Source organism: Panthera uncia, chromosome A2 (genome assembly GCF_023721935.1).
Source record: "Panthera uncia isolate 11264 chromosome A2, Puncia_PCG_1.0, whole genome shotgun sequence".
Classification (NCBI taxonomy): domain Eukaryota; kingdom Metazoa; phylum Chordata; class Mammalia; order Carnivora; family Felidae; genus Panthera; species Panthera uncia.
This window is the reverse complement of record NC_064816.1, coordinates 139,668,407-139,692,616: the sequence shown is the minus strand read 5'-3', so window position 1 is coordinate 139,692,616 and position 24,210 is coordinate 139,668,407. Positions and strand designations below refer to the sequence as shown.

Sequence of the window (24,210 nt, the reverse complement as noted above, 5' to 3'; positions counted from 1 at the left end):
GCTCTAGAGGAAGGTGTGTGAAACATAATACCTGGCACCTAGTGAGTGCTCAATAAATCCTTGCCGACTAATGTTGATTGTATAACTGGCTCATTGTGTCACAAGACAGCTCCTTGATTTTCTGCAACAAACTCCTCGATTTTTTTTAATGTTTATTTTTGAGAGAGAGAGAGAGAGAGAGAATGAGTGTGCAGGCATGGGAGTGGTGGAAGGAGGACAGAGAGAGAGGGAGACAGAGGATCCAAAGTGGGCTCTGTGCTGACAGCAGAGAGCCCAATGCAGGGCTCGAACTCACACACGGTGAGATCCTGGCCTGAGCTGGAGTTGGACACTTAACCAAATGAGCCACCCAGGGGCTCCTGTAAATTCCTCTACTCATCTGCCCAACCCCCAGGCCAGCGTTGAAGAATATGTTGGTGAAGACATTAATACAGAGAAATAAAGTGCATTTGGGTGGTTTGCATTTCGGATTAATCAAAATACAGGGTGGGGGCGCCTGGGTGGCTCAGCCAGTTAAACTCAAGCGTCTGACTTCAGCTCAGGTCGTGATCTTGAGGTTCGTGTGTTCGAGGCCCCCCCCCATCGTTGGGCTCTGTGCCGACAGCTCAGAGCCTGGAGCCTGCTTTGGATTCTGTCTCCCTCTCTCTTTGCCCCTTCCCCACTCGCTTTCTGCTTCACTCTCTGTCTCAAAAATAAATAAACATCAAAAATAAATAAATAAAAATACAGGGTGTACTTGGGGTTTTGAATGAAGAAAAAAAAAAAAAAACGGGCCACTCCAAAGCTTACATATGAATTGCAAAGGGTAATATCTAACATGCAGGGAACGCTTGTTATGTGTAATCATTGTTCTCAGTTCTCTTCCATGTATCAATTTGTTTAACCCTCCCAACAGCCTTCGGAGCTGGGTATTGTTATAGCAAATCCTATTTTATGGATGAGGAACTGAGGCACAGAGAAATTAAGTAATTTGCTGATGAAGGTGGGAGCTGGAATTCCAACCCAGACAGGGCAGCCCACGAGTTGGTGTGCGAAGCCATTAGGCCACGGTGCCTCAGCTGGGACCTCGCTTCCTCTGCACAGAGCTGTTCCATAGAACACGTCTGGCGAAGCCGCTGAGCCTTGCCTCTGCTCTTCTCAATACTTGACCTGTTCTGTCTTTCTCTGGGGAACTTGTATTCACCGTTTCAGACTCAGCTGAGATTCCTGGTGCCTCCAGAAACTGACTCTACTTCAGACAAGGGCAACAAGGACAAAGGGAAAGGGAAGAATCTATATAATTAAAAAAAATAAAAATCAATAGATATTGATTATGTGAGGCCAACAGGGAGACATCCGTGTTTGCCTCCTGGCCTGCGGCTCTGGGGGGCTGGGCTGAAATCTTGTGTGTGTGGGTGTGGGGGGGAGGTGGGTACAGATGGGAGAATTGATGAAGTCATGTTTGAAGGGTTTTAGGAAGCACTTTTTGCATCCAGCTCGCCTTTCTTTAGGACTGCTTTATCCAGAAGGAAACTGAAGTGCTTGGTGAGAAACAAGCTGTCATCTGTTCCATACGATTTGGGTGGTGATCCAAAACCCATCTGCCCAAACGTATTTTCCTTTTTGTGTGAAATCACCACCTTTTGGGGTACGGTGTTTTCCTGTGAAAGGCACACTTGAAAACCATGTGCTGAGTTCAAACTTTGTGCCAGGCAGGGAGCTAAGCGATCTGAATTCTGTCTCATTTAATCTTCTCAGCAATCCTCAGAAACAGGTGCAATAGTAATTATTACACACTTTACATCTGAGGAAGCTGGTGTCTGAGGAACCACAGGAACTCACCTAGGGTAACACAGCTCAAAAATGACAAGATCACTGGGCACCCAGGGGGCTCAGTCTGTTAAGCGTTGGGCCTCAGCTCAGGTCATGATCTCACGGTGCCCCACTTGGGGCTCTGTGCTGACAGCTCAGAGCCTGGAGCCTGCTTCGGATTCTGAATCTCCCTCTCTCTCTGCTCCTTCCCCCTCCCTCAAAAATAAATAAACATGAAAAAAAAAATTTTAGCGGTGCCTGGGTGGCTCAGTTGGTTAAGCATCAGTGTTCAACTCAGGTCATGATCCCACAGTTGTGGGTTCGAGCCCTGCATTGGGCTCTGTGCTGACAGCTCAGAGCCTGGAGCCTGCTTCAGATTCTGTTGTCTCCCCCTCTCTCTGCCCCTCCCCTGCTTGCACTCTGTCTCTCAAAAATAAACATTAAAAAAAAATTTTTTTTTTAATGACAAGATCAGGATTCACCCAAGTTGGAATCCATGCTCTTAACTAATTCTCCACATCGCCTCTCTTGTACGCCTCATGTGTGTTTCCTGAGAGTGGAAGGGGCGGTGGGGAGACCCTTCCTTCTTCCCAGCGGCAGAAGTTACTTCCCCGGGGAAGTCCTGGGTTCGGAAAGTACCAGTCTCTGATGCAAGGTCCTGGATGGTACTAAGTTTGTCCCAGGAGGGAAGGGAAATCTAAGCAAGCCCCACCCCCACCCCCCCACACCCCCGCCCCCGACTTGCTGCGGTCAAGTGCTTTCTCTGGCTGGACAGCACTGGCGTCCGACGACCCGAGGGGCCCAGGACCCCCCGCGCCTCCCTCTGCTCCCGGCTCTGCTCCCTGCTGGAGCTCGCTCTAACTCACTCACGGCCGCCCCTCCGTCGGTCTGTCTGCGCGTCTGCCGGTCTGCGCTGCCGCGGGGGCTGCCCAGCTGCCCCGCGTGCTGGGAGGAAGGGAGCGGGCAAGTCCCTGCGGCCACCCAGCTCTGAGCTGGCCGAGCGGTGCTCTCCCCGGGAGGCTGACTCAATCGGAAACTGCCCTGGGCCGCTCTTAACGGGAAGGAGTCCCTGCTCACCTCTCCCCTGGAACAGACTGACATCCAGGCTGGGAGAGGCAGCAAACCCGGGGGGGGGGGGGGGGGAATTGCAGAATTCCTCCCCCCCCGGGGGGGGGGGAGAGGCTGAGCAGGCGGTCTTGGAGGTGCTTTGAGATACCAAGGACTCCCGGTCACCTTCACCTCGGGAGCCACCTCTTCTTGGGGGGGGGGGCTGCCAGTGCCTGTCCTAGACTGTCCTGTGTGGAGGGGCCTCCAGAAGGCGGTGGTCCCCGAACTCAGTGAGGCAGCCGCTCTACCTTCCTGAGGATGGCCACACAGCGACCCGGAGGAGAAGCCCTGGGGAGCCCCCAAAGCCTGGGCCAGATGTAAACGCCCCCCCCCAGCCCCGCCGCGCCCCGCAGCGTGGCAGAGTCTAGTCCCCTTCCCCCAACGAGAGGAATCAGTGTGACAGGTGTCCGCCTGCACTCTGTAGGGAGGTTGCTGTGGCAGGGAAGTGAGTGGGCAGGAAGGAGGTGAAAGGTGCCAGTTGAGCTAAGCCTCCATCAGCACTCACGAAGTCAGCACACCTGGGCTAGGCGGGCAGGGCCAGAGTGACTGAGTCTTTCCCCGGAGGTGGGCAGGTCCTGCCCCAGTCACAAGCAGGTAGGTCAAGAGCTGAGCAGCCCTCTGGAAGCTGATGGCTTCTCAGCAGCAGTGTCTCCTTAGGGGCGACTTCTGTCCTGACTGATTTCACTTACAACCTTTTAATTTAATTTATTGATTTTCAAAGATGGTGAGGGTCCCAGGGTGGGGATGGGGGATGGGCATCAGGACTGGCCCTGGGGACATCATGCCCAGAAGCCACTCCGTGGACATTAGATAGCAAGCATGTTGAACTGGCTGTCCTGGCACCCACCCATCCCAACCCCCTGTCTTGCACAACCCCGGGAGCTCCAATGGTTTAAATGGAATAGGCCAAATCCTCTCCCTTAGTTATCTCCAGAATTCTGGTGCGTAACCCTCAGCTAAAAAGTAAATATCATCTTTGCCACCTTTCCCTATGCTTAAGTTTCTGACGCAGCAACGGGGTGGCTCCAGGCCCCTCAAACTCAGAATGGATGCAGTACCACCTTGCTGTCACCTCACTTCTGAACCCCTGCTCCTGGAGGCTGAAGGGTTAATACAAGCCCTGCCTAACTCTGGAACAGTTCTCATTAGGGCTGCTGGAATCCAAAGCAAGACCTTAGCGAGGACTTATGAGAACCAAGACTCAAATGAGGCCTGCCATCCAGGTAGGACACTGGTCCGTGATCATGAGAGTCTTAAAGAAGGTAGTGAGTGGGCACAGCAAGAGAGGAAAGGTTAATGTGGGGCTCACACTGGTGTGGTGTGTGGGTTTCCTCACACACACAGACCCCACGCAGCAAACAGTCCTTACTCGTGGTAGGAGCTCAGTAAATAGTTGTTAAATGAAAACTTTGGGCAAAGCTTTAGACTCAAAAAAGACTCAAAAGTGGTCATAACCATGTCCCAATCCTTTGCACAATTGTGAGGTGCACCTAGTTCTCATCCACTCTGTTTTTCCATCCCTGGACCTTACCCGTGCTGCTGTTTTCTCTCCCAGAATGCTCCTGACCTTCTCCGCGTGCCTCACTCCTTCTCAACATTAAAAAAAAATTTTTTTTTAATGTTTATTATTTTTGAGAGAGAGAGAGAGAGAGAGAGAGAGAGAGAGAGAGAGAGAGAGAGAGAACAGGCCGGAAAGGGGCAGAGAGAGAGGGAGACACAGAATCTGAAGCAGGATCCAGGTTCTGAGCTGTCAGCGCAGAGCCCGATGCTGGGCTCGAACTCACAGGCCATGAGATCATGACCTGAGCTGTGGCCGCCCAACTGACTGAGCCACCCAGGCACGCCTCCTTCTCAACCTTTAAGTGTCAGTCTACATGTCCCTTCTTCCAGGAAGTCTTTGCTGACCCTCTGAGTGTGGATTCTGTGCCCTTCTTCTGTGCCCCATATGCCTATGCCTCCTTCCTGTGTTAGCATATGTCACATGCGATTTGTAATCGCCTGTTTCCCAGCCTGTGCCCTTTATTAGACCATAAGCCTTGAGGTCGGTGATTACATCTTATTCATGTCCGTGCCCCTGTGCCTAGCACATAGTAAATACTCACTAGATATTTATGAGATGAATGTATTAAGCATACTGTTTCTTCATCCACTTCCTCCCTAGAAGCTGACCCGAAGTTGAACCACCTGCCAGGTGAGACATAAGATTTGCCTCTCACAGAGGTCTACCTATAAAAGACTTTAAGCCCAGAGAAACGATATCTAAAGTTGAAAGCTCAGGTACCCTCTTGTGTAGAGGGTTCCTCCTGCAAATAACACCTGGGAGAGGTGGTCATCCAATCTGCGACAGATGCTGCTAAGAACCAATGGTGGGAGTGTTTTTGTGTGTGGAGACGAAGTGGAAGACACTTTTGGGTCCTGAGCATCCCCTTGGGCCAGTGGGGTTATGTACAGTGATGTGGTGGGCAACTGGAAAGGGAGAGGGTTTGGATCTCTAGAGTCTGCACAATACTGCGGGGCTGGCAGAGGGTCTCTATATAGCAGTGGCCATCCATGAAGGTTATGTGGGAAAAGGAGAGTTAGTTCAAAAAACTTCTCTGCTTCATCATTCTCTCAGGGGTTTTTTTGTGTGTTGATTTCATCAGCTGAGATGCTGTGATTACATGTATGTATGTATGTATGTATAAATAATGTGCTTGAGGTTGCGGATTGGGCATAAACAGATGGTTTAGAGTGTGTGTGTGTGTGTGTGTGTGTGTGTGTGCGTGTGTGTGCTTCATACCTCTGTGGACACGGTGTATCCCTATGCCTTCAGTTCAGTCATGGAAGTGAGGAGGGAAGAGAGGTAAAAAAAAAAACAACAACAAAAAACCCCATTTATTGAGTACATTGAGTACCTGTCCTATACCAGATACTTTACGATTTTTACCTTTAAAATTTTTTTAATGTTTATTTTTGAGAGTGTGCACGAGCAGGGGAGGGGCAGGGGATCTGAAGTGGGCTTTGCACTGACAGTAGTGAGCCCACTGAAACCCACACACGGTGAGATCATGACCTGAGCTGAACGCTCAGCCTACTGAGCCACCCAGGCACCTCATGATTTGAACATTGTTTCAGCCTGTAACTCTCTAGCATAGATTTCACCATCCCCATTTTGCAGATGAGGAAACTGAGACTCATGGACGTTAGGTAGCTTGTCAAAGGACATCGAAATGATTTGTGGCCTTAATAGTAATGTTCAATTTATGTCTGCTCCATCTTTTCCGGGTTGACTCCTAACCCAATGGTTTGGCATCTAGGACAGGACAGAGAAGTGAAGTACTTCTTGAGGCCAATTAAGAAGGAAGGGTAGGTTTTCAGGCTCTGGGGTCAGATTGAACGCATTGAAATCCTCCCTCTGCACGTTTACTGGGTGGCCTTGGCATTAGGGTGGAGACCTTAGTGCATCAGTGCCTTTTTTTTTTTTTAATACCATAAATTTCCCTTTATTAACTAGTCAAGACCAAACCACTTAGCAAATATATATATATCCTAACAACATAATCATTTGAAAACATAGTACACATAAATTCAAAGAAAAAATATTTTGATTAATTCTTAAATGACCACAGTTACTAATGGGATATTGTGACTGTTGGGTGTTGTGTTACTTCCCAAACCGTAGAATCAGATTGAACACCACCCGCTGACTACCGGGAGAAATTTTCAGTTTTGCCAAAATAGGTCATTGAAAGGAATTTAGCGCCGCCTATTGTAGAAATGGTGCACTGCCTTGAGCTAATTAGTTCACATGGGTGTTGACAGACATAGGTGTTACCCCCTCCTGAAAACCCCCCTACGGCAATGTGGAGAACCTTAGGGCATTAGGGACTATCCAGGATCAGTTGGGCAATTTGCTTTTTTTTTTTTTTCTGTGCTTTGTTTTCCTCACCTGTAACATGTGGATAATAATACGTAGCTGAGGGGTTTGTGATAAGGTTGAACCGAAGTGTTTGTAAAGCACCTATACGATGGCCCTTGATGCTTTATGTTAGAATCACCTGGGAAGGTTAATAAAACTCATGGATGCTAGGAACCCTACCCACAGATTCTGATGTAATTGGCTGGGGTGAGGCACAGGCATAGGAATTACTTTTTTAAGGTACCCCAAGAGATTTTCATGTGTGGCCAGGGCTGAGATTCATTGACCTAGTACACAGTGAGTAGGCTATTTTAAAAATAAAAGTAATGTTGTCAGGCAGAGAAAATACATAACTAGGTATATGAAGGCCTGGGTTCGAGAACTTTTTTCCCATTCAGGGGCTGTGTGGTCTTGGGCAATCACTTGCTGTTTCTTTAACCTCCATTCTTCCGTTAAAGTGAGAATAATAACTGTGTTCAGTCTTAAATCATAGGGTTTTCATGAGCTTAAATCATAGGGTTTTCATGAGCTGCTCTTTAGACTGTGTGGCTGGTGCTATACTGATGGAGGGGCATTATTGGGAACTAGAAGATGTGATCCCAAAGAGTAAAACCCCACAACACTTGAGGGCCACTGCCCTCTGCCGGTCTGTGCACCATGCAGAGACCCGCAGACCCACAGCTGAGAAGAATGAAACAGAAGGTGGGGTTCACCAGGACCCCTTCTCAGCTGCGTGAGGCCAACAGCCTAACCAGTTTATAGAGTCACTGCGGTAGTGAAAAGTACCAGAAGGGGGCACCCTTGTCTCAGACCGAGACTTGGGTTTGAGTATGGCCATCCAAACCAATTTGTTTTGAAAAAGTTTAAGTGAATAAAAGTTTAAAAGTTTAAACTTCTAGAGTTTATTTCTCTTTATTAGCCGTTGTACAATAATACATAAAGTAATTACAAACTCAAGAATTAAAACAAGAACGAAATGTAAAAACTGTAAAAGAAAAGAAAGCTATTTTTTCCTTGCTTAAGGCTCTCTGGCAGTAGACCTTCGCAAGAAGTTTCTCTAGATTTCTTTTTAAACGCCATTTGGAGTTTTAATAATTACATCTTATTCACACTGGGCATATATGTCAGCCACGCAAAATAGGTGTGCCAATCTAATGAAAACAATAACAATGGAAGAGTTATTTCAATAGTCAGGAGACAAAGGACTAGTTTTAACCAATTAACAATAACACCTTCATTCCCAAGGTCAAGGGAAAAATCACACCTCAGAACTCACCCTCTGCAGATTTTTTACTCTCTGTGTATGAAAATACACAGGGCTGGCTGGGCGCCCGGGTGGCTCAGTCAGTTAAGGGTCAGACTCTTGATTTTGGCTCAGGTCATGATCTCACGGTTCGTGAGATTGAACCCCGCGTGGGTCTCTGTGCTGGCAGTGTGGAGCCTGCTTGGGATTCTCTCTCTCCGTCTCTCTACCCCCCACCGCCCACATGTGTGTACTTTCCCTCTCTCTCTTTCTCTCTCTCTCTCAAAATAAATAAACATTAAAAAAAAGAAAAAGAAAATGCACAGGGCTTCCATTTAGCTCCAGGTGTCATGATAATAATAGCTATTGTTTATTAAGCAACCGCTATGTGCCAGGTGCTTCCTTTATAAACTGCTACTTCTCATAGCTTAACAGAGGTCATGATCATCCTTATTTTCCAGATGAAGAAACAACACTGAGAATTTCTGGCCACAGTCACACAGCTGATATGAGGACAACTGAGGGAGGCCCTCTATTGGCCAAGCTCATGAACTCACTAGAACCCAGCTGTTCTAGTCGATGTAGCTTTGGCCTGGAGACTTTCCCACGTCTAGTCCAAGGTCTCAGGCAGGACTGTGTAGAGAAGGTGTCTTTGCCTACATCTCCCTGGTCTATCTAGCATGAGCTGCCCTATAGCTTTAAGACCCTGAGGCTCAGAGGGTGCCTGGTACCTCCCCCCCTGAAGAAAGAGCCTTGCCTGCAATCACAAATCAAAGGGAATTAGGGCATGGCTAGAACAGCAATATGAACCTGGGGAATGGAATAAGGGACAGGAGGGTTGGATTTTCAGTCCATTGCCAAACCTTAATGGAACATATGTTTGTAAGCCATGCGGGCTCTTCCTGAATCCAGGAAAAAAGGGCTGCCTGTCTGTTGTCTAGGCTTTCTGTGACAACTGTGAAGAGGGTGTTGAAAATCCTGGATGGGACTGATCTTTAAAATTATGCAATGTTTTACAAGAACCCCTTTCATTTAGTGTTACCTGCACCTTCTAAGTAATCAACAATTATCTATAAAATATATGGTATATATTAAAGCCACTCACCCAATGTTTCCTCCTCTCGGCTTTCTGGCCCACGGTAGGATTGCACTGCTGGGTCCCTGGTCCCTGCTGACGGGTGTGGCCACAGACCGGTTATGGCCAATAAGATATAAGTGGAAATAATGGTATTGCTTTCAGACTCTAGTCCTTAAATGCCTTTTTAAGCCCTTCAGAGCTCTCTTCTCTGCCACAGCAAGAGGATAATACTCCATCAGCCTGAGTTTAGAATGAGGAGTTGTTGCTGTTCTTTTTTTTTTTTTTTCTTTTAATTTTTAGGTTTATTTGCTTTGAGAGAGAGACAGAGAAAGTGAGTGGGGGTGGGGAAGAGAGAGGGAGCGAGAGAGAGAATCCAAAGCAGGCTCTGCACTGTTGGCTAGGAGCCCAACGTGGGGCTCAGACCCACCCATGGCGAGACCATGACCTGAGCTGAAAACCAAGAGTCGGACGCTTAACCAACTGAGCCACCTAGCCACCCCTCGTCGTTGCTGTTCTTACTGCAACATAACCTAGGTTATTCTGGCTGGTAGAGGGTATTCGCCGGCCCCCCATCACTGCACGCTGAGTCAAGGTGGGGTAAATGAAGTGTTCAAGGATGTGTATGCGTAGAAGAAAGGGAATGGATTTAGGAGACATATAGATTACAGTTAAATATCAGCTCTGCCGCTCACTGTATGTATAATTTGAGGCAAATTTAAAAACTTTTTCGGGGCGCCTCGGTGGCTCAGTTGGTTAAGCGTCCGACTTTGGCTCAGGTCATGATCTTGTGGTTCGTGAGTTCAAGCCCCGCGTTGGGCTCTGTGCTGACAGCTCAGAGCCTGGAGCCTGTTTCAGATTCTGTGTCTCCCTCTCTCTCTCTGACCCTCCCCCATTCATGCTCTGTCTCTCTCTGTCTCAAAAATAAATAAACGTTAAAAAAAATTTTTTTTAAAAACCTTTTTCATACATACTCATTAAAATGGCAAAAAAGACAAACAAAACCCTGACCCTACCAAATGCTGGCAAGAACTGAGGACGCAAAATGGAACAGCCATTTGGAAGTTGATTTAGCAGTTTCTTATGAGGTTACCTACACATTTACTCTATGTCCTGCCACTCCCAGTCCCGTGGTACCCAAGAGAAATGAAACCTACGTTCACACAAAAGCCTGTGTGTGAATGTTTACAGAGGCTTCGTTCATAATTGCCAAATGGTGTTCAGTTGTGGGTGGGTGACTACCCGTGGCACAGCCACACAATGGAAGGCCACTGAGCAATAAAAAAGAGGAGACCACCGACATAGGCAACAATGTGGGTGACTCTCAAATGCATCGTGCTAAGTGAAAGAAGTCAGACTTGGAAAGCTAGGATTCCACTTACAGGGCACTCCAGGAAAGGCAAAAGGATAGGGACAGACGACAGATTTGGGGATGCAAGGGACTAGGCGACAGATTTGGGGATGCAAGGGACTAGGCGTGGCAGTGGGGAGGGGGACAGCTGGCTCCAAAGGGGCGCATGAAGTGATGGGAACTGTTTCGCATCTGGATCCTGTTGGTGGTTCCATGACCCCATACATTGTCAAAACTCAGAACTGCGAATCAAAAAGAGTGAATTTTACCGTAGGTAAATGAAAATTTTCAAGTGAGTGAAAAGCCAGATATAAAAGGCCACATATTATTGTCTGATTCTGTTTATATGAAAAGTTTAGAATAGGCACATTTATAGAGACAGAAAGTAATTTTGTGGTTGCCAGGGGCTGGGGAGGGATGGGGGGAGAATGGGGAGTGACCGCAAAAAGGTGAGGGGTGTGTCCTCTTTGGGGTGACAAAACTGGTCTGAAATTAGACAGTGTGGTAAGAGTTGCAGAATCTTGCGAATACACTAAAAACACGGAACTGTACATTTTTAAATGAGTTTTATGCTATGTGAATTATATCTCAGTTTGGAAGAGTGAACTAAAAAGAACCTTTCTCGCTAGAGTGCCTGGATGGCTCAGTCGGACAACGGCTCAGGTCACGCGATCTCACGGTTGATGGGTTTGAGTCCGGCCTCAGGCTCTGTGCTGACAGCTCAGAGCCTGGAGCCTGCTTCAGATTCTGGGTCTCCCTCTCTCTCTGCCCCTCCCCCGCTTGCACTCTGTCTCTCGAAACTAAATAAACGTTTAAAAATTTTTTTTAAAAAAGAACTTTTTCTGGGGCGCCTGGGTGGCTCGGTCAGTTAAGCGGCCGACTTCGGCTCAGGTCATGATCTCGCGGTCCGTGAGTTCGAGCCCCGCGTCGGGCTCTGTGCTGACAGCTCAGAGCCTGGAGCCTGTTTCAGATTCTGTGTCTCCCTCTCTCTCTGCCCCTCCCCTGTTCATGCTCTGTCTCTTTCTGTCTCAAAAATAAATAAACGTTTAAAAAAAAAAAAAGAACTTTTCGCAACCAGTTTCCTCATCTATAAAATTAATATTCCTACTTGACAGGCTGTTGTGTGGCATGGGTTTGATGTACGCAAAGGGCCCCATTTTGGGGGTCACACAGCAGTGTCCCACCTTGGATGCTCCGTGACAGCTGCTTTCCAGGACTCCAGTTCTGGCTTAACCTCTCCGTCCTGCCCTGGGAGACCCAGTTCGCTTCACCAAGTCTCACATTTCCCATTTGCAAAATGAAAAGAGCTGGATGAGGTGAACCTCACCTCCAACCCCGACTCCACCCCTGCCCCTGTGGGGCGAGGACCCTCTACCGGGCTCTTTGTTTGACGAAACCACTGAGAACAAGAATTTGTGTCGGTACAGTGCTCAACACATCTCAAGGCACTTTCACGGAACTTACCGCATTTGTCACCTCCCTAAGCATGTAACGTACTCCCTCGCAATGACAATCAGGCCTCAGAAGAACCAAGGGTGGACCGCAGGAAGCAGAGACTTCGTGCTGGCCAGGAGTGGACGCGTACTTGGGCCACGTGCTTCAGAGTGGCTGCGGAAGCCCCTACCTACTCACGCTGTTATGAGCACAGCGGGGGGGGGGGGGGGGGGGAGGCCAAGTGCCAGGGTCTCACGCCTCTTCCCCTGCCCGCCTCCTCCTGCCGCCCCCCATCCTGGGGCCAGAGCACTCAAGGGGGCTTGTCAGGAATGCCCCACACCAGAACCCTACCCCCGGAGGCTCGGGTTTCCAGGGGCCACAGAAACCCACGCTGGGACGGGTCGCTGGCGTTGATGTAAACTTTCCAAACCGCTTCCTAAATCTGTTCTCAGTCTCGAGAGAGTTCTTGGTTTCATTGGCTAGAAACAGGACAGCATCTCGCAGCGTTTGGGGACTACAGGCAGATAAGATGCCCTTTTTCCTTTCTGCAGTGTATGTAGAGAGAAGGAGCCCCAGGTCATGCTCTTCTCTCTCTCTCTCTCTCTTTCTCTCTCTCTCTCTCTGTCTCTCTCCAACCCCCCCCCCCCACCACCACACACACACACACACTCACTGGCAGGCCTGCCTGGAAAGTGGGTAGGATTGTGTCAAGGGTTCCACAGCTCTGGTAGGGGATAGTGAGACAGTATAGGACTATAATGAGGGTGACAAGGAGAAAGAAGGGTACGCAGTATCCCAACGAGATCTCCCTCTGACCTGGAGTCATCAGGCCCACCTCTGTACCTTCAAGGGGGTAGAGGTATTGCCTCCTCAGTCTTGCCCCCAAGATTGCCCTTTCTGATAATTTGGTGCCCTAGCCTTCCCCAGCGGCTCTGGGCCGAGGCGCAGATACACCTAAGGGAGGGGAAGGCGGTGCTGTGGATACAGGGCCTGACTGTAGGTAACCAGGTGCGTCTGGAGGCCTGCTTGGGGCCCTGGGGATCCGCCAAGTGGCCCAAGTCTCCATCAGGAAACCCCCGGGGCAGTCCTCACACCCACCCTGAGGGCTGAGCTGGGGGCTGAGCTGGAATACTTGGGGGAGGGGGTGGAAACAGGAAAACAGGTAATTCCTCTGAGCGTGGCAGGGGAGTGAGCAGATGGGGCAGGAGAGAGAACAGAGGAGTGTGGGAGCCCCCAGGGAGCAGGGTGGAGAGGTAACACTCCCAGATGTACCCTTGGCCGGATTAGGGGAGTGGGAGGCAATGGCTGGGGGTGGAGGGAGGCTTGGGGGGATGAGGTGGTCCTGAGGCTGCCCTCTTTCCCCCTAACAGCCCGGCCTTCACCCCAAGGCAGAGGCCCCCATTCACCACTCTCCCCTCTGCCCTCTGTCCTGCTTGTCCACTGTGACCTGGCACGAGGCTTAGGCAGACAAGGAAAGAGGGTGTGGCTCTTCCGGAACTTAGGGCCTAATTGCCCTCCCGACCTGGATGGGAACATCTTGACCTTCCTGTCCTCACGGCACCCTGGGAACCCAAAGCACCCACAGTAGCCCCTCCGCAGGCCAGCGGATGCAGCGACCAGGGTGGGGGCCCGCCCTGGTGCCTTGGGCCCACACTGGCCCCACCATCACCCTACATCCCTCTGCTTTCCAGCCTTGGGCAAGAGGCAGGAGTGGGTTGGGGTGAAGGCCGCGGTTTGTTGTGGCTGTGATAATGTCAGGGCCTCCCAGGCAAGAGAAAAGTGTGCTTTGCACATTGCTTACATTTTTCTCATGAGGCAAGGCTGAGAAATGATTGGAAACAGAAGCAAGAGAGGGTGGGCAGACTGCCTTCAAAGACAGGCTCGTGTGCCACCTGCACCCTTGGGAGTGAAGGGAAGGGCGTCTCGGTGGGGACCCAAGGTGGAGGGTGCTGTGGGAATGGGCACAAGGAGTTGCTGTGGTCTTGGCATAGCTCTTTTCCTGGACTGGTGACCTCCACCCACCACCCCTCTCCACTCTCACCCCTGTACCAACCCTGCCGGACTCCAACCTCATCCCCACTGGAGATGAAAAACATGATTTTCATCATGTTTTTGGGGCCTGAGTGATATGGGGCCAAGTTGTCAGGCTGTTTACGCCCGGGAGGCCAGGACTAGGACAAGGAAGGGTATGGGAGAAGAGTCCTGAGGCCAGCACCTGGGTCCTGCTTCCTCCCATCTACCCCCATCACTTGGCTAGGGCTGGCTGGCTGGCAGGGGTGGGGCTCCACCTCCTGTAGCATCCCCAATTGCTATTCTCCCTGGGCGGCTCCTTCTCACCTAACCTCATCCATGTCCTCAGTGTCTGGGGGCACAGGTGGATGACTCTTTGAGGAGCCTGCGGACAGCGCCTGGCAATCCACTCGGTGCTTTCCCCAAATCCCAGGCTCCGCATCCTCTCCTCTGACCTAAAGCACCTGCCCTTTGTTCTCCTTCCCACCCTGTTCTGACCCTGCTCCTGGATGCTTCGCCTCCACTGTCCCCTAAATGTAAACTGGAGAGGAGAGAGTCACTAACCAGTCAGGACAGCCTCTGCCCCTCTGGCACCTTTGCCCTGTGCCTCCTCTGATTGTCTAAGTGGGAAACTCCCGGTCTCCCTTCCCCTCCACCAGGTGAGATTTTCCCCCCATTTCACCAGCTCTGACAACCCTGAGGACCTGCCCATCCAGGCCTCCTCCTTCTCCCCCCTGTCCCGTGCCTACTGGCTTCTTCGTTCGCGCCACAGCCAGCCAGAAGCTATTCTGTTTCTATTGATCTGCTGGCTTCTCTTCCCTCAGTTAGTCTGTTGACTATTAATTGTGTGTTTGGTGCTCTTTAGAACGTGATTCTATTTCTACCAGCCTCCTCTTCTTATTTGATAAGCATATGAGTGTGTGTGTTGAGGTTTCTATAGGATGTCATTTCAGGTAAAGAGATGGTAATGTTCCAGAGTAGACGAGCTGGATTCAGGACAGAGGGAAGCTTTGGTTTGGGTGATGTTCCCCCCCCCCCAAATTCCTTTTGGCTCCTGGTAAAAGACATCAGTACAAGGTGGGGCGGTGGCTCGGGTGAGCTGGACTACAGTGGGGAAAGCCCAGGGCCCAGGGGACAGGAGGACTGGCTTCTCACCCCAGCTCAGAGACCATCACAGGGTCCTCTCTTAAGCTTTCTGTGCTTCGGCTTCCTCACAGGTCAACACCTGCCTGATGCCACCCTCAGTCTGTGGAGTGGAGATAGTGCTCCCTCCAGGATAGCCTGCTCACTGTTCCAGAAACCCACTACCTCACTCCACCTCAGCAGTTCTGCCTGTGCTATATTCCCCCTTTGGAATGCCCCCCCACCCCCGCACCCCAGTTCCCTTCTTTTCCTAAATCATAACTTCTTCGGGCGGGGCCTGGGTGGCTTAGTCAGTCGAGCGTCCGACTTCGGCTCAGGTCATGATCTTGCTCATTGCTATCAGCACGGAGCCCACTTCAGATCTGCTGTCTCTCTCTCTCTCTCTCTCTGCCCCTCACCCACTCGTTCTCTCTCTCTCTCTCTCTCAAAAACACACATTAAGGGGCGCCTGGGTGGCTCAGTCGGTTAAGCGGCCGACTTCAGCTCAGGTCATGATCTCGCGGTCCGTGAGGGCTGTGAGTTCGAGCCCCGCGTCGGGCTCTGTGCTGACAGCTCAGAGCCTGGAGCCTGTTTCAGATTCTGTGTCTCCCTCTCTCTGACCCTCCCCTGTTCATGCTCTGTCTCTCTCTGTCTCAAAAATAAATCAATGTTAAAAAAAATTTTTTTTTAAAAACCCAGATTCGTCCTTTTCCTTCAGTGAGATCTTTTCTGATTACTCCAGCTGATAGCATTGGGTCTCCTCTTACAATTTCTACACGCTTAGTTTGCACTACCAATGAGCACGTGTGTGCTTCATATCAGGGATTCCCCACCTCAGGTCTATTGACATTTTGAATTGGATAATCGTTTGTTGTGAGGGATTATCCTGTGCATTTTAAGACGTTCAGCAGCATCCCTGGCCCCCACCCAGTGTAGGCCAGCAGCGCCCCTCCAGATGTGACCACCAAATATGCCTCCAGTCATTGCCAAATGCACCCTGGGAGGCAAAATCGCCCCCAGCTGAGAGCCATTACCTTATATTGTTATTTAGCTTTTGATATTTCATTTTCCCAGCTAGATTCCTTTATATATCCTAACGTGCCTCGCACACTGTTATACCCGTCATGTGTTCCATAATTATCTATTGAACAAATCAAACACGCTTTTTCAATTGTAAGAAGTGCAGGTGGAAGTGATCATTACAACTTCCTTTAGGCCTAAGTACACTTTTGTGGGGTAGAGATGTTCACGTTTGTCCCTAAAAAGCCAGTCCACTTTCTTCCCACAATCGGGGGAACAATTGTTAACAAGGAACTTTGTGATGTCTGCTACGAAATTTTACAATAAGTGGGACCCATAAAGAAAATATTTCCTTACAGAAAAATTTTAAATGTTTATTTTTGAGAGAGAGAGAGAGACAGAGCGCAAGTGGGGCAGGGGCAGAGAGAGAGGGAGACCCAGAATCTGAAGCAGGCTCCAGGCTCTGAGCTGTCAGCACAGAGCCCTAGGCGGGGCTGAAATTCACAGTTCGAGATTATGACCTGAGGTGAAGTGAGAGGTTTAATTGAGCCACCCAGGCGCCCCTCTTTTTTTTTTTTTTTTTTTTTTTAAGTTTTTTTACTTTGAGAAAGGCGGGCAAGTGGGGACTTGGCGGGGGTGGGGTGGGAAGGGCAGAGAGAAAATCCCAAGCAGGCTCCGTGCTATCAGCTATCAGCGCCGGAGCCTCATGCAGGCCCTGATCACACGAACCTGAACCCATGAGATCATGACCTGAGCTGAAATCAAGAGTTGGACACTTCACTGGCTGAACCACCCGGCTGTCCCATAACGAAAATATTTCCGAGCTAAACTCCACTTCTTTCAAGAAAAACTTGTTCAGATCAAAATCTGAATCACAAAAGAATCTGAACCATCCTTTGAAGTTCATTGCGAGAGGCCGTACCTCGTATTAGATTCTCTGCCGAAGGTGTCCAGTTCTGTACAGGATAGAGCAGATGAGAGTTACTAGGACGACATTTGAGGGCTCAGGTGTTGGAGTAAACAAGCCGTGGGGCTCCACCAATCACTACTTTCTGACGGTGGACAAACTGCTTAAACTTCCTGAGCCTCAGTTTCCTCGCCTGAGAAATAGACATAAGTCATGAGAAGCAGGTTTGCTGAGAAAAGGATAAGCAAATTGCCCAGCCTGGTGTCTGATGCGTATATACTTAGTGTAAACTAAGTATAAACTCGCCATTAGTTTCCCTCTCATATTGCAGTTATCCTTGCCTTTTCCACCTTCCTACAGTGTGGGTAACTCAAGGACAAGAGATGTATCTAATTCTTCTGTGTACCCCTCTAACACCTAAGCACACAGCACCTTGTCCATAGGAGTACTCCATACATTTTTTTTAAATTTTTTTTTTAACGTTTATTTATTTTGGAGACAGAGAGAGACAGAGCATGAACGGGGGAGGGTCAGAGAGAGAGGGAGACACAGAATCTGAAACAGGCTCCAGGCTCTGAGCTGTCAGCACAGAGCCCGACGCGGGGCTTGAACTCACGGACCGCGAGATCATGACCTGAGCCGAAGTCAGCCGCTTAACCGACTGAGCCACCCAGGCGCCCCATACATTTTTGACGAATAGATGGTGCACCTAACTTCAGGAAGTCTGGAAGATGAGGGAGTACAGACAGACAGATTAGCACCTGGACTGACCATCACCCCTTAATCTTACAGCCCCATGTTAGTTGCCTCTTAATCCTTTAAGTATTTGGCTCATATACTTTGTTGCAAGCTGGAGAGGGCTTTCTACAAGATCTAATCCAACAACACTCTCATTTCTCAGATGAGGAAACAGGCCCAATGAGGATACATAGATCTTTCTTAGACAAACGACTGAAACACCCATTGTCCTGCTGGTTTAGGAAGATTAAGTAGTTTTGCTTTAGTTCGGCTTCTTCAAACAGTTCCTCTAGACCAGTGTTTCTCTCAATAACGGCACTATTGACCTTGGGACTTGATAACTCTGTCCTGTGCACTGCAGGATGTTTCACGGCATCTCTGGCCTCTACCCTCTAGATGCCAGCAATACACCCTTTTCTCCCTTAGTCATAACAATCCAAAATGTCCCTACACATTGCCAAACATCTCAGTGAGAAGCACTGGTCTAGACATTACTGCAGGTAAAACCCCTTCATATGAAATGCTGATGCCCTCGGGTTATCCTATCAAAAGTGATTGTTTTAATGAATAGTTTGCTAGAAAATCTCATTGTAGCCAGCAGCTCTGGAGAAAAGACAGAACTACCCTGTAGTGAGAGGCCAGATCTCGATCACTGCTCCGGGCTACTTATTCTGTATATGTGTGTCATTTATTTATCATACTGCCTACTTCCAGTGGCCTTTGAAGTGAAGCCTGACTCATTTCCTTCTCAGAACAACTGGCTATGTTCTGTGTGCTGCCAGAAGTCTGGCTGTGTAGAAGGGTCTCCTCCCTGTCAGAGCCCCTCTCACAACATTAGTCTCCTTGCCCGTTTGTCTGTCTGTCCCAGTGGCCTCTAAGGCTCACAAGAGCGGAGACAATGACCATGTGATTTGGTACAGGGGAAGTGCCCAGTAAACATTTGTTGAATGAATATGCAATAGAAATTATAATATATTGCATTGAGCTGTGAGTCAAGAGTTCAGAACTTAGCCACAGCTTAGTTTACACTAACCATTGTTCCTGCATATTATTAAACAACAAATGCTTATTTCTCACAGTCTGGAAGCTGGGAAGTCCAAGATCAAGGCAATGGTAGATTTGATGTCTGGTGAGAGCTTGTTTCTTGGTTCATAGATGCTGTGTCCTCTCAGGGCAGAAGGGGTGGGGGAGCTTTCTGGGGTCTCTTTTATTTTATTTTATGTTATTTAAAAAAATTTTTTTAACCTTTATTCATTTTATGAGAGAGAGGGGGGAGGGGCAGAGAGCGAGGGAGACACGGAATCTGAAGCAGGCTCCAGGCTCTGAGCTGCCAGCACAGAGTCCTACGTGGGGCTCAAACCCATGAACCAGGAGATCATGACCTGGCTGAAGTTGGGCGCTTAAGGGACTGAGCCACCCAGGCACCCCTGGGGGTCTCTTTTACAAAGGCATTAATCCTGTGATCTAATCACCTCCCAAAGGTACCAGCTCCAAATACCATCACAATGGGGATTAGGTTTCAAGATAGGACTTGTGAGGGGACACAAACAGTCAATAGCAAAAATATTGTCTGTAATGGCATTTATGGTAACAGGATTTCGTGTGTGGCCAAGCATCAGAGAAACTGTGTTTTAATCCTAAATCTGGGGAGTCGATCTGTGTACATGTATAGGAAAAGATACCAGGCAGGATAAAATGAAATATCCTACCACAGCGTAAATTCAATTTCCTTTGTGAAATAGTTGCTGAAAAGCCTGATCCATAACTCTGCCTTCTTGAAATACATTTTAAACACCCCCAGTCATTCAGTATTTACCATTTGCTCCCTCGGATTGTCAGATTTTTTTTAAAGTATATGGTATAAGAATTGTCAAGTGTTTATTTTCTATCTACTCTGTCTCCTCAAAGAAATTGCCTGAGGGCAAGGGCTCTTTGCCGTCTTTGCTAGATGCTTGATCACTGTCGACAAGAATAATAACAATGGTGAAAGAGGAAAAGTTATGTTTTCTAGTCAGGAAATGAACAAGTTTGAACACCTGTGTGGTCAGCCCCACTCCCTGGTTATGGGATACCCCAAACGAGGGCAGACAAGGCCCTTTTCCTTAAGAAGATTGAAGCCTAATCTGTTCCTTCCTCCGGCAGTGGCAGTTAAGAGTTGAGGAAAACCTATTTTCTTCCAGTGTTAGGGAGTCTGTTGAATAGGTAAGGGGGGCAGTAGGCAAACGGAGCTGGATAATCTCCCCCATTTATCTTGTCCTAGCTGAGGTAGGTCTGCGGATGGCCGGTAGGAGGCGCCCCAAAGGATCATTCCATTGGTCTTTGGAGACGCTCAGCTCCTTTCCTCTTCTGGTTTCTCTTAGAAGGAGCCGGGAGAACCTTGACGGTCCAGACGGCGGGAAAAGTGATAGTGGGGGCGGGTTCCTTTGCAGTTCCACGGTCATCTCCCGGTATCCCCTCACTGATCCCAGGACGGGAGAGACAGGCTGAGTCCGAACACCTTGCCAGGGCCGCACCTCCCTCTCCCTAGATGCCCCACCCCCGGCACTCAAGCACCGCCCCCGACTCTCAGGCCCCACCCCCTGAGGCCCAGTCCCCTCCCCGGCACCCGCCTGGGCGGCGCTCACTCCCCAGCGGGGGCCCGGGGAGCCTCCAGGCGGAGAGGCTCCCGCCCGCCCCGAGCAGCGGCCTCCGCATGGAGGGGCCGCTGGCTCCTCTAGCGGGGTCGGGGCTACTCCCGCTGCCGCTGCAGGGAGGGGGAGCCGCCGCTGTTCCGGAGCCCGGAGCCCGGCAACACCCCGGACATGAGACGGCGGCGCAGCGGTACAGCGCCCGTCTGCTGCAGGCCGGCTACGAGCCCGAGAGGTGACGCCCAGGGCAGAGCGCGCGGGGCGCGTCCGGGGCGGGCGCGGCGGCTCCGGGAACCGGGCGACGCTGCCGGGGAGGGGAAGGGCAGGCCCCAGCACCCTTGCCCTCTAACCTCCTCAACGCCTAACTTCCTGAAACCGGGTTCCGACGCCACGCACCTGGCTTTGGTTGGGGGATGAGGGCAGGCGCAGGGCAAAGGGTTCCGTGCCGCGCTGCATATGGGAGCAGGTCAGGAAAGCGCTCCGTAAAATCTGAGCTCTGTATCGGACCTCCACTACACCACCCGACGATACCTGGTCCAAGTGGCTCCAACTCCTGGGGTTCAAACAGTGCTTGTTGGAGTCCCTGTCCAAAACTGTTTACTCCTCCTTTAGTTTCCTCCCAGAGCTATCTCGAGTCTTACTGGCAGGTGTAGGTGTCCAGATGGATGCATCCTCAGAGCCGGGTGAGGACACTGTCCCCTCCTCACCATTCGCTGAGGTCTGACGAGGCTGCCAGTGCAGCTCACCTCAGGGTTTCTTCTAAAATTCAGGACCCCCTCCTGCCCTTAGCCTGCTGGGGTCTGTAAGAGTCACTGGAGGAAGAGTGGGGGTGTTGAGCTGGGCCCCGGGGAGACCGGCAGAAAAGGAGACAGTGGTTAATCTCTGGATTGTATCACAGCTTGAAAGGCAATCCCACTGTCCTTCCGGTCCAGAGGATTTGGACTTCTTTCTCTGCCCCATCTGTTGGTGCTCAGCAGCTTGGGGAGGTGACCTGGAAGCTCGGTTTGGGGGGGGGGGTGGTCTGGGGGAATTAGCCCTGCAGCTCGGCACAGGGGCTGGCAGCTTATGTAAGAACTTTTAAAGGCTTAAGGGGCTGCTGGGTGAAGCCTGGCCCCTCCTGCCCTCACAGGCTGCCTCTCTAGAGTTGACTCAGGTTCAGGCAGCCTTATCCTTCCTCGCATCCAGGAAATCCAGCTTCTGGGGTGCAGGGTCCAGGGTGATAGATAGGGAGAGGCCAGACAAGGTTGAGGGAACAGGCTGGGGCACTTGGGCACTTGATGGAGGCAGTGCCTTGGTTAGAACAGGTATTGCAAAAGTATCATTTCAGAGCTCAGACTGGGGCCACGAAGTAGCATTCCTTCTCCAGATTGTACTTGCGCACAAAGAGGCCATCCCCCACCCCCCACCCCCACCAGTCTCCGAAGAACCTGTGTAAAACCTGAGCCCCAGCCAGGTGGTGTAATGAGATTCCAAACCTGCTGCCTAGACCTCCATCTGCTATCACTAGCTTAGAGCTGTGGGAAGAGGACAGGGTTGGATAAGAAATCCTGGGTCCTGAGTTTGAGGCCAGTGGTACTGTTCCCTGGCTTGAACTTGGCCAAGCCATGTCCCCTGTCCCAGCTCAACAGTGCTGTAACATTGTTGTTGTTACCTCTTCTCCTCATCTCCACCCTTCCCTCAAAATTGTTTTGAATTCTTGTCCCTTCAAACAGCCCTAGACAGAGATCTCCAGGCTCTTGGCCTGGGCACTGTTTCCCCACTGCCCTGAAGAAGGGGCTTAGGCCTGCTCCTCTGCCCTCCTGGCCTCACAGCTGCTAGGTGGGGAGCCTCCGGGGACCAAAAGCCCTTCCTCAGGCTGACAAGGCCCACTGGTTGCCTCGGTGTCTCCTCCCCATGGAGGAAGCAGCTGGGGAAGATCAGGAAGAGGGAGGAGGAAAGCCACGGGGATGGATTAACAGTCTCTGGAAAAGGACAGCCTAACCCAGGGCTGAGCCCAGCAGCTTAGAGTAATGAGGAGCCCTGACACAGGTCAAAGCAGGAGGGGGTGTGAGGCAGCAGAAGGGGAGTAGAACCATAAGGTCTGTCATCACTGGGAAAATGACCCTCCCCATAACTCAGCCTGGCAGCCTCCTCCCCTGGGTCCAGGTTCTGGGCTGGGGCCGATGTCACATTAAGGTCATCTGAGATGGCAGAATCCACCTGCTGTCCTGGGCCCCAGCTCTGGTGGAATCCTGAATAGTACCGTATCCACTCCTGATCCTTGCTGTAGAGCATAGTGCCCCAGAGCAGGTCCCTTAGAGATCTAGAGAGACCACAGGAGAAGCTGTGTTCTGTGCTTGCAGTGGCCTTTCTGCAGCTAGAAAAATGCCCCAGAGGAGCTTTGAATGGCTAGGGTCCTTTCTCTGGCTTGTCTCACTGCTCTGCCTCCAGATGGCCAATGAGAGGTCCTAGTGCTGTGCCCCTCAGGTGCCCCCATAGGGCATGGGCCCTCAGGCTGAGTCCATGAGTGCTGAGAAGCCAGAAGAGGCAAGCTGGCCCCAACCCCTACTCAGCAGAGAACTCTGGCAGGCCCACTCCCTCCCTTCCAGTGCCGGAGCGCCTTCAGAAATCCCCATCAGGAGCCCTCCTCAGGGCTCCACTGGTGGGCAGGGAAGCTTGGGGGAGGGGGGTCTGTGATGTTTTCATCCCTCACAGTAAGAGGAAAGAGGACACTGGAATCTGTGTGTCTCCTCCAGCACTAGCCTCATGGGCCTCATCGCCCTAGCTCTGTGGGAAGGTCCCCCTCCCCTCTGCATACAGATGGAACAGTCTGTATTTTCCTGGCAGGGTCCCGGGGTGTCACTGGGGGAGGCTGGGCGTCCTAGGGAGCCTCCCCTGGGCCCGGCTGCCACCAAACTGCGGAGAGGTAAACAAATCCAGCCTCCCAGGGCTGGGGAGAGGGAGGGAGCACCACAGCCAGCCACCTTGCCAGGGGGAGGACTGTGTCCCTGCCCTGCCTTTCTCTTCCCTTACCTAGAAGTAAGCTGTGGGGACCACAGGAGGAGGAGGGAGGGTACCCTGGAATTTGGGTTGGGGGTCTGCTCTCTAGCTTTTAGTCAGGGAGTAGTGTGAGCAGTTCCGGTCACACAGAGGGAAGGGTCTGCCCCCCTGCCACCCCTCCTCTCCCCATGTGAATCAATTTGCTACCAAATCTTAGTGCCCCCATGTAGAAATCTGGGTCTTGCTGGGCCCACAGGGCCACCAAACTTCTGCTTTGGGAAATCCTCAAAACCTCCATAGCCTCTGTCCTAATTTGTGTGTATACTTGCCTAAGCCAGGCCTATGATCCTCCCTCGCCATCCCATCACACTACGCTCCCAAATAAAAACAAACTTTCTTCTATGGGCTTAAAACCCTGATATACACACCACTTTCTGAGCTGGGGATAGGGATGGCAGACGGAGGCATTGGATCAGGAATCAGAGGCAGTACTCATCCTTCCTTGCTTTCTGAACTGAAGGTTTTGCATCTGTAAAGTGGGAATACCTAATAATTGTCAGTTAATGGATTGTAGAGTAAATGTGATCATTTATGAAAAATGCCTTATAAACGGCAGAGGGCTTCAAGGCCTCTTAAAGGTCAGGGAGTGTCATTGTTAAGAATACCCGCCCCCTAGGAATGATGCTGGGGGAGATGGGAACCCACACTGCTGGGAGGGCACAACCACAAACTCCTGTGTGTTGGGGAGCTGTGAGCCCAAACCAGTTTCTCAGGGCTCCAAGCCCTGATCAGAGCCTGGCCCTTAGTATTGGGTAAAGGCAAACCGTGTTAGAGGTACCCTGGGGGTGGGGAGTAGGACAAGGAGAGACTCAGGTCTGCGGGGGCCAGAAGGCTGGGGGGGGGGGGGG

The 24,210-nt window shown here is 50.7% G+C and overlaps 1 protein-coding gene across 2 annotated transcripts in view; it reads left to right on the top strand.

The window, feature by feature from the left end:
• The first annotated feature begins 20,305 nt into the window (after positions 1-20,305).
• The window catches only part of IMPDH1 (inosine monophosphate dehydrogenase 1), a 22,230-nt gene continuing 18,325 nt past the window's right edge, over positions 20,306-24,210 (top strand). The window contains exon 1 of one of the 2 annotated variants that reach the window (XM_049642995.1): positions 20,306-20,558. In XM_049642995.1, the coding sequence (XP_049498952.1) occupies positions 20,389-20,558 (170 nt within the window). In that variant the 5' untranslated portion in view covers positions 20,306-20,388. The remainder of the gene's footprint in view (positions 20,559-24,210) is intronic. The other variant, XM_049642994.1, reaches the window with a different exon arrangement.